Here is a 16,881-nt window from a genome sequence, read left to right as displayed (position 1 = left end):
CTTTTTGCTGGATTGGTGCTTCTCCCCCACAGAATATATTGCTTTACCAAAATTCACCTTCCAACCCCCCACCCCACCCAGTTGAGCTACAGAGTTGTTGAACACATTAGGCCAGGTATTTTTAATAATGGTGAGTGTATTCCCTCTCCCACGGCTCTAATACTTCAAGGCAGCTGAAACCTTTTTTAATACTGTCTTCTGCCAGAAAGCAAGTGTGAATAGCAGGAGCCCAAACTGCATGAGGTTTGCAGACCCGTGAGTGACTGGAAGCGGTGTGAAACGGAAACCATTGTATAGCCTAAGTTGGAGAAGTTGGGGCTGCCTCTACCATCATTTTTGCTGCTCACTTCCTGAAATGCTGAGTAAAATAATTGCCTTTAGGCAACATTTGTCCTTTTGCTAGAAGTGTGAAAAGAATGAAATAACCAGCATGCAGACCTCCTTCAATGTGGCCAATGCCATGTACGCAGGGGAATGTACAGAGGTATGTGGTAAGATTCCTCCAGCCAGAAAAAATACATAGACTCTCACATGACAGGGAATTGCCACAGGGTCGAAACGTGACTCACCACTTCATTACAGTAGGTTTCTTAGAGTTTGCACTGGCTTAGCGGGGAACAGCACTGGGCTTCATGTGTTCAGATCTAACCAGACTTGGTCTATGGGGGTTTAAGTGCATGTCAGATCTGAACTTGTGCTATAGGTCTGAAAATAGCGGTGTAAATGGTTCTCAAACTTATTTGATCACACCTCCCTTCTTTGTATCCGTACTAGTTTACAGCCCCCAACTCTGAGTGCCGCACAGCAGCCACCGCTCTGCGACTGCCCAGCTCTGAATGTGTAAAGTGTGGGTTTTTTCCCCCTAAAGCTTCTCGTGCTCCCCAGAATACATTCTGCACCCCCAGAGTGAGAACCTCTGGTCTAAGAAGTCTCTATCTCCCCGTTGGGCAGAAGGAGGGGAGGGTGGCGCTTTATTCAACTGACAGAATGGCAATGTATTAGTTTTCTAAGAATAAGGGCTGGGGCTCAGTACTTGCCTGAAAGATGCAACTCTGTGTGGTGCCAAGGCTGCTGGGAGAAGGCTAAGGGGTACTGTTGACACCTCATTTCCCCCCTCCTTTATCTCTGAGTGGGGGTGGTGGGACCACCCCCATTGTGCATGGCCGTAGCCTGTCTGGCATTGCTTGAGCTCATTTCTAAGTTACAGGCGACAGCCCCACTGGGTCTGTTGTGTTCCAGCCCCAACAGGTGCAGTCTCACTTCACAGCAGCTTGGCTGCTGGCCATAGAGGCTGTCTTCACAGCAGCAGGCTGAACCTTGGTCCTGATAGCATGGTAGATGGGGCACTCCTCTGCAGTGATTTACTGCCTGGGCAGCTTCTTGTAGCAAATCCTCTGACGACTCTGTCCTCCTTGGGACGTTGCACAGCAGCTGACAGTTCAGTGTGACCAGCGGACGGTGCTCTGGGAGGGGGACAGAAGGGCATTAGGGTTTCTGGCTCAAGAGCAGGGTGATGGCTGTGAAATGGAATTGTTCCCAGTGTCATTCTAGACAGGACAGTACCCCACGTCAAGGCTGGCTGCTCCTTTCCTTACCACCACCCCATGCTGATTTCAGATCCTCCCTCCTTCCCTTTGCCAAGTGTCCAGCTTGGGCCTCCCTCCTTTTGTCCTAGATTGTCCCAATGGATTCTCTTCCCCGCTCCTCACGCCTACAGTCTCCTCCTTTCCCTGCTATCTCTCAGTGCTCCAGGATCTTCAGGCCAGCAGCCTGGGAGGATAGAAAATGAGCCCCTACCTCCTCCTGTAGTTCAGTTCTGCCCCCACCGCCTATGCCCCCTACATTGCCATTCTTGTCAACAACTCCTTGGGCTTTGGTGTTAAATCCACCTGACTCTTCCAGCTCTGCTGGGGGTGTGTGTGTGTTTGTGTTCCTAGTCCCCTCTTGCACAGTCACATTGCTGTGGGGGTCCCGATGGCTACAAGCAGAAACTGCCCTTTCCATGCCTCTTCTGATAAGTAAACTGAAGCCACTGGACACCAGCTCTCCTGGGTGAGAAGAGTCTCCACCCACAGCTGCACGTCTGCCCCTACTGACTCCACCCTTCACTCACCTCCACGGCATAACCGTAGCATCATCATTGGCCCTGCCGTTCCCACCCCTGCAGCACTGCCTGAGTACACCACAGCCTCAGCTGCTGTTGTCCTGGCTCCCGCAGCTCATCTCCATGGCCTCTGCCTTGTACGTGGCTTAAATCCAGGCAGGTTGAGTGGATAACAGCCCAGCCGAGTTTGGAGGAAGTTTAACCCGGCACTAACCTTTTCCAGGGAGCAGATAAGCTGAGGCCAAACTATGCTTTCACACTCCAGGACGTGTGTAAGATTCGTGGGGTGTCTCCTGCTGGCAAAGGGAGGGGATGCTCGGTCCCCAGAAACTGCTCTGCTTTGAACAGGAGCAGCATGTTCCAGGCCTTTGGGCACCAGCAACGAGAGCCAAGTGCTCCTCTCCCTCCTGTCTGCACAGGGACGGGGTGAACGAACTCCTAGACCAGGGGTGGCCAACCTGTGGCTGCGGAGCTGCATGCGGCTCTTCAGAGGTTAATATGTGGCTCCTTGCAAAGACGCCGACTCTGAGGCTGGAGCTACAGATGCTAACTTTCCAATGTGCTGTGGGGTGCTCAGTGCTCAACCCCCTGCTCGTCCCAGGTCCTACCACCACTCCACCCCTTTCCCTGAGACCGCCATGCCCTTGCTCCTCCCCACCAGAGCCTCCTGCACACTGTGAAACAGCTGATTGTGGTGGGTGGAAGGAGTGGGGAGGGAGGGGGAAGGCGCTGATTGGTGGGGCTGCCAGCGGGTGGGAGGTGCTTGGGGGCTAAACCAGGGTAGTGGATGGGGGGCTGCTGATGTATTACTGTGGCTTTTTGGTAATGTTCATTGGTAAATTCTGGCTCCTTCTCAGGGTCAGGTTGGCCACCCCTGTCCTAGACAATGGAGAACTCATGCTATGGCCCAAGAGAGGTGGCTGCCCCTAGGTTTCCCTCAGGCTGTATTACCTGGACTTGCTGCTGGTGTCCATGGAGCAGGCTGAGGGGCACAGCACTCAGTTCTATCTTCCCCACACCTTGGGCACAGGCCCATACTGGATATGGGGCCACAGACAGTATATTCTCCATTTTAGATTAATAAAACTATTTCAACCTTGAAACTGTTGAGACCTGTTTCAAGATACAGTGCTGGACAAAGTTTTATTTTAAAATAGCCAAAACATTTGCTATTGGGGAAAAAAGGATTTTCCATGGGCTGACTTCCCACCCTCGCGCTGGGAATGTTGCATGTGGTCAGAGCTGAAGTCAAGGCTCACTGGAGAGAACGGAACTCTGCCCATTGCTTTCACCGGGGCTTGTGCGTCACACATTTACACCGCCTGTCTCAGGAGTGTTTGGGGCTTGTGACCTGGCGTGTGGGTCACAACTTTACAGCGGTTGTCTCAGGAGTGTTCGGGGCTTGGGTCACACGTTTACACCACCTGTTTCAGGAGCGACCGGGGTTTGTGGCCTGGCATGTGAGTCACACATTTACGCCACCTGTCTCAGGAGCATCCTGGCTACCATGTTCCTCTCAGGAGCAGACAAAGAAGACAAGCTGCAACCGCAAAGCCTTAACGATAGAGATTTACTTATTTCTACTGACAGCACTCCATTGCATAGTTAGGTGGCATTTCAGTTTCCTAGTCACCCTCGTCCGTGGGGGTGCTGCAGCTCCCTGCCCTGGGTTTAAGCCTACAGCCACCCAGCCTTTAGTCTGATCGCAGGGAGATCAGAGAGACAAGCCACAAAGAGCGGGCACGCCAGCTAGACACAAACTAACCCCTTTCCCTTGGCAACGGCAGGGGACAGAAGGAATTGGAGGTTGAGGAATGAGCTGGAAACCAGAGACCTCCGCATCCCGGCAGCAGGGAGAAGTGAGCAGCATCAGAGCTGAGGCTTGTGCTGGTGGGATTCAGACGTGTCATACAGGCTGAGCAGACGGTCGGCCTCCCGCCAGCCCGACAGAAGGGCCCCATGCGTGGTGGAGTAGAAAGTCCGGTGCGTGGCTTCTCCGGCAAAGAGAACCTGCAGTGGCTGCAATGGGAAGGGCAGAAGCAGGCGTGAGCACAGAACAGCCCTCGCAAGGTTAATCACGCTGTTCTTAGACTCACGCGGAAAGGTGGCTGCGTGCCCCTTTCAGGGATCATCATCCAGCTTCCCACAGGACGCGTCACGCACACACAACCAGGGAGGGGGACTACCGGGGTAATCCCCACTGCAGCCACAGCTTTGTACATGCACAGCACTACATATACCACACCTCCCATGGCACTTCCCACGCTGGGTACAGCAAATGTCCCAGTGACCTGCCCAGGGTCATGGTGCCTATGGCATTTTGCTGAACCGTCCACACGGGCTTTGCTGCAACATACCCATGCCCTGTAGGTTCATTATGGCTGGGGAAGGCCCAGAGCCCACATCCTAGTTTAGCTCTTGATGAATGGGGCTTTGTTAAGCAGTGGATTCCATGGGTATTTCAATGCCAAGCTGCCCTTCCCATTTCCCTTGGCACATGCGCCAGTGCTGCAGCCATTATTCTGGTGCTGTGCTGCAGCAGGGATTGGGCATTTTTGCCATCAGCACATCTAGCCCTGCTCACAGTTGACAAATGCCAGCATCTGGTGTGTCGTCCATCCCCGCATTAGCCCTGCCAGAGCTCCGACTGCACTAGTGTGAGGGGGGAGATTTCCCCATGGCGGCAAAGCCTGTTGCAATGCCCCGTGCTATGCCAGCCAACCAGGGAGAAACGCTCCATACTGCAGCAGAGGGAGACAATGCAGCAGCTGGGCCCTGACCAGTCAGAACAGAGGGAGCAGCGAGAGACGGTGGGGGAAAACAGACATCAGAAAGGACGGTCACAATCAAACAAAGGCAGCTAATTCCCATCTCCAGCCCCACATGGCAACTGCAGTTGTTCACCCCACAGGCCGTGCAGAAGGAACACTGCACTCCTTTGCTACCGTACCCAGGTATGAAAACAAACCCATTACCCAGGGGTCAGCTGCATCCTCAGGAAGGGGTTGAGCCAGCGCGTCAATGTCGTCTCCTGAACTGCCGACGGCCACGTAACTGTAGGAGCCTCTGGTGTAAGGAGCGCTGTGCCACTGAGATCGCACCACCTTCTTCGGTGGGGCGAGGTGAGGGTTCCCTAAACCACAAACACAGCAGCTGAACACCTGGCAAGGGGGCCTGCATCTCAGAGCACAAGCAGCATTCATAGAGCATCAGGCGCTAGGACCCTGCACAGACATGCCGAGCTGATCTGCAACTCACCCTAGCAACCAGACCAGGTGAGTCACGTTAGCTCCAGTTCAGGATTATAACAGGGCTTCAAAGTGAACAACAAGGGGCCATGCAGGAAGGGGTAATTTGGGATCCCACCCAGAGTGTGCTAGCAGATGAGGAGCAGGATAATGCCATCTGCTTACGCATCATTTACAAACCGGGACATGGCTGAAGAGCCCAGCTCACCGTTCCACACCCTACAGGCACCTACCTCCGCAGTCAGCTCTGCGAACCAACGCGGGGCCTCACACTTCAACTAACGCAGCAAAGCTGGAATCTCAACAGCCGCCATCGCCCCAGGCGACCTCTCCCTCCGCATGGTGGGTGGCTCGCTTCCTATGGTGGGGCTCTGGCGGCGTGGAGCGCTCGGCTTCTGGTTCATGGCCTTCATTTTCAAAAGAGGCTAGTGCTTTGGGGGGCCTCAGCTGGAGGCACCAGGGAGAGGCCTGATTTCCAGAGGGAGGGTGCCCAGCACTTGCTGAAAAGCAGGTCCCTTTAAGGCAAGTCAAACTGAGGCCCCAGGCAGCAAGGCCCCAACATCACTAGTCCCTTTGAAAGCTCAGGCCAATGGACCGAAGAGTTTACATGTGGGCCAGTAGGGGGGTTACCTGCTAGTCTACGGATTACATCTGTTAATGCCGTAAGAACTTCAGCGTCACTGAGGGTCTCCATGTACTCAGATTCCTTCCCAGCAATAAAGCCACAGAGGACGTGCCCATACCTAAGAAAAGACAGGTGAGCAGCTTCATTCCAGAGAGAGGATCTTCTAGGCATGGGGGGACACTGGTACAGCTAGGTAAATAGCTGGGGGACACAACTCCGCTGAGAGCAAAGATGACTGCTGGGAATGGTGGGAAAGCTGCAGGCCAGCGCTTCAGCCAGCAGGGAAACTGAGGCACAGCTGGCAGGTGCTGTGGCCCAAAACTCCCAGGTGCGGTGAGTCACTGGTACAGGTAAGAAATAGCTGTGGGCCAGGACTCTGCTGGGAGCAGGGGAAAAATGCTGAGTGAAGAGAGACTGGCACACTTAAGGATAGCTGTGAGCCAGAACTCTGCTGGGAGCAGGGCACACTCAGGGTGGCAAGAGATCTGCTTTCACACTTTTAGGGGTGACAGAACCCTTTGAATTAATACTGTGACAATGGAGGGGTGGGTGGAGTGAGTTGGAAGGTCTGATGGGAGACAGCGTACCCTATGCCAGTGGGCGTTAGGGGCTCTTAGGGTTACAGATGCACTCTGCTGCTGCTGCTTGGCAGAGCTCTGAGCAGCACTGGAGCTGCCTGTCGGCAGACTCAGGAGGGCAACACTGCAACAGTTACACTTGGGCCACACTCAGAAAATTCTCTGTGCTGCTACAAGGGCAAGAACCAAGGGTTTTACATAAACTGGAGTGGATGAATCAATTCTACAAGGCCCGGTCAGTAACATTCATTGCCCAGTATTTGGCCCCTGGCATTCTGCCCACTTAGCTGGGTACTGACAGTTCTCAAGGGGCTGGGTGGGTAGAGTTTGCTGGATGGCTCCAGTGAGAAAAGGCCACAATGCTGCCATGAACCAGTCTCCTGAGTGACAGGGAAGTGTGGGGCTGGTGTGTGGCATTCTTATAAGCTGAAATGTACCATCTGTTCTAACCCACAGCACCCCCAGATGCCAGTTCCCACGCCCCAACCCAGGCCCCCCACATACCGTTCCGGTGGCTGGAGGACTAAGAAGCAGGTAAGTTTTCTGAACCAGCCGGCCTGCAGGTCAGTCCCAGCCTCTACCAGAGGAGACTCGTCCTCCCAGACAACCTTGATCAGCTGGCAGTCCGGTGGCCAGAACGGCTGCTCAAACTCCAGGAAGATCTTGTTGCTCGTCCCGAAGCCGAGCCGTCTAATGGCGTCTGCTTTCTGGGGCGGCAGCGGAGGGTCGATAAAGGTCTCATGATGCTCTTTAAGGAACCCTACGAACATAGGCAGTGAGTTATATGGGCCCGTGGTGCCCGTGCTCCACCACTATTCAAGAATGTGGGCCCGGCTCCAACAATGTTTGGGCTTATATTTTACATACATTTTGACGTGAACATTATCTCTGTTCACAATTGTCCACTGAGCATCAACTGAAGGGCACGCTTAACCTTATTTCTTAAGGTAGCGCAACCCTGCGTCATGAAAGCAGGCTAAATTATCAAGGTGCTTTCACGACGCGCAGGCTTCAGACCGTCTGCAAACACAATGATGACAATGACGCGGGACTGTGATGCAGACTGGTGTCATTTTCGTCATCGTCTAAGCAGAAGGTTGAAAGTCTGTGTCGTGAATTCACCCACTCCGCACTGTTGCATCTCTTACAAATAAGGCCCTGATCCGGCTTCATTTGAAAGGCGTCCGGATACTGTTTGGGTGCCTGAGGGAAAAAACACGCAACTTCGGCAGTCTTGTGGGATAATCGTGTTTAGCACAATCCTTGATTATTTTATACTCCTTAAAATAAAGTATATAAGTGGTTGTGTAAGCATATCACAAAATATAACATATTGAAGCAGGCGAGTGCTGCTGCTGACTTTCCACTTTTAATTGGCCCTCGCAATCTTGTGGCCCTGGCGCACTTTAGCTTCATTTTATGCCTGCAACAAATTCTCGATTTGTAAGACCAGTAATAATGATCAACAATGGATAAATTCTTAATAAAAGTTACCCAGAGAAAAAGAAAAAAAGGGTCATTCATCAAGTGACGGCAAAACGACAAGATAAGAACAGGAGTTTTCAGCAATCTTGGCTATCAAGATTTACGTGCTTGGAGTACAATAGAAAATTAGACAGAGAAAAAACTGTTCTGAAAAGAAGATCTCAATATTGTGTCTGAAGGCTGAACCAACGTTTATTTTCAAGATTGGTTTTACAGCACACAAAAAATCCTCCTGTCACAAGGAAGTAGTAATGAAGCAGGCTGCTCTGCAATCACAGGTAAATGTTTCTGCACTAATGTCAGCAGTTACAGAAAAGAATCACAAGCAGCTAGGAATAAACTACAAATTTGTTTACAGTGTTCAGTACCTACCTCAACAAGGCATAGCATTATGTGGACCTAATGAGAGTGGTTCAAATTTGATGCAGCCCTTGTTGCTTCGCAGCACAGATTCAGAGGAACTGAAACAGTGGCCTAGTCACACAAAATACAAGTGACTGTCACATGAGGTTATTAACGAAATAATCAAAATGATGGCAATGATGGTGCTAAGAGAAATTGTGCAAAAGATAAAGGCTTTTAAGTTTACGCCATTGTAATGGATGAGACTGCTGAGTCGTCAAGAAAAGAATGAGTAAGTTCTTCTTTAAGGTTCTTTTCTAGCGAAGACTGGGAGATTTATGAGGCGTTTATTGGGTTTTACCAAACTGATGCAATGGATGCTGCTTCTCTTTTCAAAATTGTGGAAGATATGCTTCTCAGGTGTGATTTGCCCTTTTCCAATTGCCGGGGGCAGTGTTACGATGGAGCCAGTAATGTGTCTGGCAAATTTACTGGCAAATTTCCAAGCCACAGTGAAGAATCAAGAGCGGAATTTGTGCATTCTGCTGCACATTCCCTTAACCCTGCTATGCCGGATGCCCTGCATCCAGAATGTCGTGATATGTTTTCAATGGTGAAAGATCTCATCAGTGCCTTCAGGGAGTCACCAAAGCATATGGCAGCATTCAGAGAGAAGGGGAGCCTTCTTTACGACCATTGTGCCCAACAAGATGGACGCTAAGGATCAGCAGCATTAAATCACTGCTCAACAACTACGAGGCCATGATCAACTGCCTGGATGAATTTAGTCACTCTTCAGATGAATTTGGCTCAAAATGCAGTGGATTCTCAAAGCAACTTCAGTCTTTTTCAACGCACCTCACACTAACAGTTCTTGTGAAATGCATGGGTTCTGTAGAAAACGTTAATGCAAAAATTCAAAACCTAAGCATGTCATTGGCAAGCATTATGAAGAAAGCTGGCCTGTTGCAAGAGGTGCAAGTGGGATGAGCACCAACTCATCATACAGTCACTTCTGGGAAACAACAGGAGAGAAGGCAAGAAATCTTTATTTAGATGATCCCACATTCCTGAGAAAACACAAGCCACCAAGATGGCTTGACCAAGGAAGCCTTCCTCACACTTTCAGTGACCCCAAACAGTATTTTCATCAAATATATGTCAGGATCATTTATGCTTGCAAAGCTGTCATTGAACAGGGGTTTTCAATGGAAAGCTTTACATTCCCAGTAAAATTGGAGAAGCGTATAACTGATGCAGTAAATGGCTTGAAACGGGACAGTGTCCCAATAAGTGAAGCTTTCCATGGTGACATTAACACGGAGAGGCTCTCTCTTCATTTAGAAATGTTGAGTGATATTTGCAGATCGAGAAATCGCCAGCTTAATTCGGTGAGCGAAGTGAAGCAATTTCTGAAACAAAATGAAGGCTTGAGTAACATGTCAAAAGTTACAACTCTCCTGAAATTGTGCTACGCAATTCCGACTACAACCTGCACCGCTGAGCGATCATTCAGTTTCCGGTGCAGACTGAAAAAATTATTTGCGAACAACAATGGGCCAAGAATGTCTAAATCACTTGGCATTTCTGCACATTCATAAGAACTCTACCTCTGAACTGGACATTGCAAGTCTCCTGGATGACTTCTTTTCAAGAACCGAACAATGACAAAAAGTGTTTGCTGCCTCCTGAATGCTGGAGAAGGGATCTGACCCAGGGGAGAGAGCGGGACCACGCCAGACAGGCTAGATTTAATCCCCAGACTGACTGCAGTTAGTCCTGCCCCTGCTTGGCCGGGGCCGGGGCAGGAAGCCATCAATCCGGGGCCCTGCCAGCGGGGAGACAATGGGCTTGGACCATGTTTTGCTCCTGTAGGACAGGTAGAGGCAGAAAGAGTTTTAAGGGAAGGGGTTCTTTGCTGCAGAGATAGCAGGGGTGTCCGGTTTGGGGGAGCACTCCTTGGCTAGCTGAGATGTGGATGGGGCATTCTCAGCCCTTCACACACTCAGCTGGGGTGTGGAGAGCTTCCTTCTATAGTGCTGGGCTGAAACGGGCGACAAACAGCACTTTTAAACAGCTCCGAGTACCAAGCCTTTCCCCTTAACCAGCCAGGAGGCACTGCCTGGAGGCCCTGCCAGGGTGGGCAGGACCCAAACATCCCAGCCTCCTGCACTCCTCCCAGAGCAGCAAACATGGCCACCACCCTTGCTCTTCCTCGGCAGGTCCCCTCAGCTCTCACGCAGCTGCTCCGCCAAGGGCCACTCAGCACGGCTGACATCTCATTGTCTCTCTCCCTCGCTGAGCAGCATGTGCTCCACCCCCTGACCTTCCCAAGCCCACCGGGGTTTCAGTTCCCCTAGTATGTGGTGAACTGGCACATCCTGGTTGACAGCCGTCTGTCCTCGCTGAGATCACACCCAGCTTGGCAGCGGGGTCAATTCCTGGGCTTGGTCTGAGAAAGTTAATCTGCTGCTGTCCCTGGCACTGCTGCAGCAGCCACAGCCAGCGATCCTGCCCCTCATGGTGCCCTTCGCAGAGCTGCCTCCAAGCCCCTTGGTGGATGGGCTCCACCTCACCTGGGCACCGGCACACTGAGACAGACTGCAAAAGGGGAGCTGGCCCCTCTCCTTGGTCTCTGCTACAGAGAGCAGATTGACCCATACACTCCTCCTGGCAGCCTCTAAGTCTTGGCTCTTTATAAAAGACACAAGCATTGTTTGAAGCGGCCATGGCCACTTCTCTGCTCTGGATACATGGCTGCGATAGCCCGGGGTCCTTCGTCATTAACCACCCAGGCCTCTGTATAACTGAGCATGGCATGGATGCCACCCGGCACCAAGGTCTCGGCCTCATCCACAGCCTGAGCGTACGGTTGCTGCAAGGAGACCAGGTCAGGGCAGAGGGACCTGGCCGAGCTCCACACCCATCCAATTGCTCCTGGGGGTCAGTTCCGGTCCTGGGCCATTGGCTGGGAGAACTCCATCCCTGCACTGCTCAGCTGCTCTTGCGGGGCTCTCAGTGCCCCTGCTGCAGCAGGACAGAGCTGGCGAGGGTGGGCGTGGCTGGCAAAGCCCAGAGCCACATGTTTGGTGGGTGCTGAACAGGGTGGATAAAAATCAGTGATTTTTTTTTTAAAAAAAAATCGATTTTTAATGGATTTTATTTAAATTGGATTTTTTTGATAAAATGCTTTTTGAGGAAAAAACCTATCTAAAGATAGATACATTACAGCTCAAAGACATCTCGTCATGGAATAGGGATTATAAATTCTAATTCTATAGTATGAGACAATATATTCATGTAATGATTAAGAAAAATTTTGTAAATGCGTTTCAATAGTTCATGGATTAGGGATGCAATCTTATGGGGTTCCAGGGGCTTCTGTATAGATTATTTAGGTTAATCTTTCTATCTACCCAATGGGACTCAGGGTTCAGTCTAGAAGATACCATCAGAGATGCTTAGTTTTGCAGTTCTCAAACTGGATTTGTCTCTCCAGAGATAACATGCTTGTTAACAGCAAAAATATTTTTAAATAAATAAATAGAGGTGAGAAATAACAGACCGCAACCCCATTGTTCCTCTGCAAATTTGTGTACACAGATTATACCTTACCTCTCTCTAAAAGTGCAAAGTTTCTAAAAGTTCAATGAATAGAAGATTGTTGGGGGCGGAATAGATCTGGACAAGGAGATGAAGTCTGGAGATAAATGTGAGAAGGGAGGGACAGGCAACAGAAACAAAAGTGAAACTGTTTGAGGAGTATATTCCAGAAGTCTCGAGGTCTTTCTGAGTGTAGCCTTCATTGATTTGAGATCTACCATACCATTCTCCCAATAGAAGGGAAAACCTATACTGGCAGCAGGCCGTAAAAGAGACCCAGTTTGGGAATATTTTAATGAAGTTCCTCTACCTGTGGGTAAAAATAGGCATGTGTGCAAAATGCAAACAAAGAAATGCGAGGCCTGGTTGCCCCAATGAAACAACATCACGAGAAGTGTTCCTTCTCAGGAGGAAGCTGCGCTGAAGATGATGAAAGGAAGATGTCTGAACATGCAGGATCTTCAGGTTGGTAACAACCAACAAGAATGCACTTTTATGTAGAAATCCATGATTAAATCCGAGTCTTCCTAACTAGTGATTTAAATCATGATTTAAATCAAATCCACCCTGGTGCTGAAGCAGCAGGCACAACATGTGCCCAGGCGCTGAATGTGCAGGCACCTCATTGTCGCAGGGCACAAGCCCTTGCTGTGGCCACTACGACCCAGTGCTGGTGTCTGCGATCATCTGGGAAAGGGCAGGCCTGGATGGTAGGAACCACTGGGCCAAGATGGACAATCCATCAAGGGGCCTCCAAAGGTGAGGCTGTCTCCAGAGCCCTTGGTGAGATGTGCAGCCACGTCTCTGTCCTCAGGGGCCCTGCACACTGGTTCTCTGAACTGGGGGATGCAGTGGAGCTCCCACGTCCGCCCCCTGCAGGAACCAGCTGCTGCATTACCGATTGGGTTCGCCCAGCATCAGGGCAGGGATCTGGGTGCCCTTCCTGGCCAGCCCTCCCCACGGGAAGCCTCCCAAGTCTGACCAGCTAAAAGGCCTTTCCCTCAGTCTCACAGGGTGCACAAGGGCTGCCCCCATTTATCCTGCCACGCCCTCCGGGCGTGGGTGCTGGAATGCCGTACTGCCCAGCTTGGGCTCTCTGCGCAACTGGGCATGGGCCCCTCAGCTTCTTCAGGAGGTACAGAGATGCTACCCAAGGGTCTTTCTCCTCCTGGGTTTTGACACTGGAGGTTTGGGTCTTCTCTGCCCTGAAGACTCCCTGGGGCCAGGAGATCTAGCAAAGCGCATCCCAGGGGACGGGTGAGCGAGGGGAATGGGGTCTGTCGGACTGATCAAAGCCGGCTTGTGCTCTTGTTTTACAATGCACGGAAATTTGGTTTCTCTTGCACAGAACCCCTTGGTGGGGGAGGGGAGGCTGAGTTATTACCAGAGCTCCTTCCTCCCCGGCCTAACACCCCGCAATGGGGTTTCACCAGGGCTCGGTTTGGGAGGACGGACAATGCCACAGCTGGGGTGTCAGACAGCTGGGAGCTGCCCTTCCCGTGGGCAGCAGACAGGCCAGCGAGTCCAGGCAGGGCAGGGCCCGGCCAAGCCAGCCCACGGGGCAGTGTCTGATTCACCAGAGAGGGGCCACGGTGGGAACAGCCGGGAGTGAGGCGCAAGTCAGTTCACCTAGAGGCACTGTGACGATGACGTGATCTGCCAGGAACCTCTCGCCGTCCTCGCACTCCACCTGGACTGGGAACGTCCGCCCCTCTTGGCTCTCCTCCCGGTAGGAGCCACCCCAGCGAACTGCCGTCACTGGCTTGTGGAACACCACGCTCTCCTTGGGCAGCGAGGTCAGCAAGCAGTCTGGCAGGCCTCCATAGCCGCTGCGGGAGAGGAAGTGCCCAGCATCAGCGCATCAGTCTGGGCCTCGCTGGGGGGCCGGCCTCCTCCCCAAGCTCAGACAGACCCACACGCAAGTTCAGCTGCCTCCCCACAGGGAAAGGCCCAGAGCAGCCCCAGTGCCCCAGACCAGGCTCAGGAGAGAGGGGCAGCAGAGTGGGCTTTAATTCACCCCCTCTCTGCCACGGGCCTGGCTCCCCTTGGGGAGCCTGACACCCCCTCACTGCCTCCCTTGCTGCTGGAGTTGCCCTGGACTACTGGGGTTCCCCAGCACATGGGCGACTGTATGACTGCTGGGCTCCCTCTGTGCGGGGCAGACCAGAGAAATACCTGGAGAGGGACGCAGAGGGGTGGGGGAGACAGACACACAGACGGGCACACGCACGCCAGCAGGAGACTCAACTTCCTAGGGAGGTGGATGGTGGGGGGTCTCTCTTTTTACGGGCAGTGTGCCCCAAAACAGCACCACCACAAGGGCTGCTGGCACCTGGGGCTCTGCACCCTGCTGCCCAGTGAGCTGGTAGTGTTATTATCACTTTGCACAGACATAGGGGACAAGCTAAGCATCTGGCAATGCAGGGTAACACCAGCCCACCCTGGACAAGCGAGAGGTCACCCCGTGCTGCCCTCTGGGACAGCGACACAAACAACACTGCAACAAGGTCACTGCTTCTTGAGCAGCCAGGGCCTTGCTCCCAGCTGTCTGCAAACACAGCACTGTGGAAACACTCCCCTGCCTGCATTCCCCGTTTTAAGGGCTCCGGAAAGAGCTCTCAGCTCCTCCTAAACCAGGGACACAGCCCCTGTTATGCTGGGCCCAATGCAACTCCTGCAAGAGCCTTTCCCACTGCCTTCCATGGGAGAAAGCCCCGCCCACCTTCACCTTGCCAGCTCCAGGCTCAGGCGGGGCCAGCTGGGACTGTGCAGGCTCCCTGCACTGCGGGCTAGGAGCCAGTTCTTTGCTCTGAAGGGCCATTTTTAAAAGCAGAGGCTGGGTTGTTTGCAGAGCCTGGAAGGGGGAGCTGGGTTTTCCCACTCCATGGGACTCTACTTATGATGGACGGACGCTGCGTCAGGTCACTCTCAAAGCCTGCAAGCACTGAGAAAGCGCAACCAGCCCCAGCTTGCCCTACTCACCCAGGGAAGGTGCAGTCCAGGCCGGGGAGCATGGCATACTCCCCAAAGGGCCCCAGCGCCACGTGATCCATGCTGTGGGTCCCACACATGCAGCACTCCAGCTTGAAGTACGTGTTGAGGACGGCCAGCTTCAGCAACTTGGTTTCGTCATCGTCCGTCCACTCCTTCACCTGCTGGGCGATCTCCTTCCGCAGATACTCGCCCACACTGGGCACGGAGACCTGCGGCACGTGCAGGAACTCACGCGTCTGGTCCAGCAGGGTGGAGAACAGGTTCCTCACCCCCTCCCCCAGCTCTGGGTTCAGGACTTGCCCCGCGTTGGAGTAGAAAACCGTGGGCAGGAAGGGGTTGCCCCCCACCTCAATCTGCTGGTTCTCTTCGGACATGGCTTCCTCATCCAGCAGCCCGTACTCGGACGCCAGCTTGAAGACAGGGTTCTCCTTGGAGGGTCCATGGATCCATTGTGCGCCCATCTCCACCACTTCACTCCCTAGGAGGCAGGGGAAACATTACACAGCACTGGCACAGACTCACCCAGCCTGCTGCCCCCCCGCCTGGCACAGCTCCCCAACTCCCTGTCCCAGGGATGCCACCCCCCAGCCTGGCACAGACACACCCAGCCTGCTGCTCCCCCCCCCAGCAGAGAACCCCAACCCCGTACCCCAGAGATGCTGCCCCAGAACCTGGCACACACACACACAGCCAGGCACAGGGACACTGCCCCCACAACAGGTCTCATCCTGGTCTCTAACAGGGAGGGGGGAGGGTTAAGAAGCACGCAGAGTGGTTGTTCTCACTAGTCATGATCAGGGTGCACGTTTCCAGAAGGGGATCATTCACCCACAGGCCACTCAAAGGCAGAGCCAGGTTTCTGTGTCAAAGAGCCCCGGGGGAATCCCCCCACCCACTGACACATGCTGGGCCGCAGAGCAAGAGGCAGCTGGACGCAGAGGGGCGCTGTCCCAGAGCCTGCCACACCAGCCTGCTGTCCCCGCGTCTGGCCCAGCTCGCCAGTGCCCTGCCCCAGGAAGCCACACCCCGGCACAGCCGCCGGGTGGGTCGGGGCCCAGCTCCCCGCGGGGCCCGGCGGGTACCGAATCGCTGGGAGCAGACGCGGCCCCCGGCCCGGCCCGTGGACTCCAGCAAGCGCAGGTGGGGGAAGGCTCGGGAGCTGGAGAGCCGCTGCGCAGCGCCGAGCCCCGCCAGCCCCGCGCCCACTACCAGCACCCGGGGTCGGGCCCAGCCAGCTGCCTCCATCCCGCGGAACTCAGCAGCGCCCGCCGCCTCCTCCGGCCCGGCCTTTCGCCGCCTCCTGCCCCGCCCCAATCCTCCGCCCATGTGATGCGTGGGACTGAGAGAGGGACAGCCCGGAGCGGGGGCAGAGGCATTCCCCTCGCCCAGCAGGAACTCAGCTGGGGCACGCATGGTGTCCTGGCGGTGTCAGACGCAGCCCCTGCAGCCTGCTCCCCAGGGCGTGTGATTCCACACACAGCAGCAGCCACAGCCCTTTACTGGGACCAGACTTTAGCTCAGACCGAGGAAGAACCAATGTCATGTCCGTCCGTCAAGGGAGAGCACAGAGTGTGTGTCTGCCCAGAGTGGGCCCAGGCTCTGCAATGGACAAACAGTTAAAGAGCAATAAGTCACCAGGGCCAGATCGCAGTCACCCAAGAGTTCTGAAGACACTCAAATGTGAAATTGCAGAGCTACTAACGGAAGTCTCAAAAAGAAAAGGAGGACTTGTGGCACCTTAGAGACTAACCAATATATTTGAGCATAAGCTGTAGCTCACGAAAGCTTATGCTCAGATAAACTGGTTTAGTCTCTTAAGGTGCCACAAACACTCCTTTTTCTTTTTGCGAATACAGACTAACACGGCTGCTACTCTGAAACCTAACGGAAGTCTGTAACCTA

General features: G+C 53.4%; 1 protein-coding gene across 2 annotated transcripts; it reads right to left on the bottom strand.

Annotated features, from left to right (window-relative positions):
- Window positions 1–3,655: 3,655 nt before the first annotated feature.
- PAOX (polyamine oxidase) lies at window positions 3,656–16,478 on the bottom strand. 2 transcript variants are annotated; one of them, XM_074958597.1, is made up of 8 exons: window positions 16,062–16,470; window positions 15,327–15,457; window positions 14,968–15,188; window positions 13,615–13,814; window positions 7,060–7,315; window positions 5,983–6,095; window positions 5,080–5,237; window positions 3,656–4,123 (listed from the first exon to the last, which is right to left on the bottom strand). In XM_074958597.1, exons 1-8 carry the CDS (start codon window positions 16,390–16,392, stop codon window positions 3,974–3,976), a joined length of 1,560 nt encoding a protein of 519 aa, XP_074814698.1. In that variant the 5' UTR covers window positions 16,393–16,470; the 3' UTR covers window positions 3,656–3,973. The 2 variants fall into 2 exon arrangements, with proteins under 2 accessions (XP_074814698.1, XP_074814697.1); XM_074958596.1 differs by having other exon boundaries at window positions 14,968–15,457; window positions 16,062–16,478.
- Window positions 16,479–16,881: the final 403 nt, after the last annotated feature.

Source organism: Natator depressus, chromosome 7 (genome assembly GCF_965152275.1).
Source record: "Natator depressus isolate rNatDep1 chromosome 7, rNatDep2.hap1, whole genome shotgun sequence".
Lineage (NCBI taxonomy): Eukaryota > Metazoa > Chordata > Testudines > Cheloniidae > Natator > Natator depressus.
This window is presented reverse-complemented; position numbering and strand designations above follow the sequence as displayed.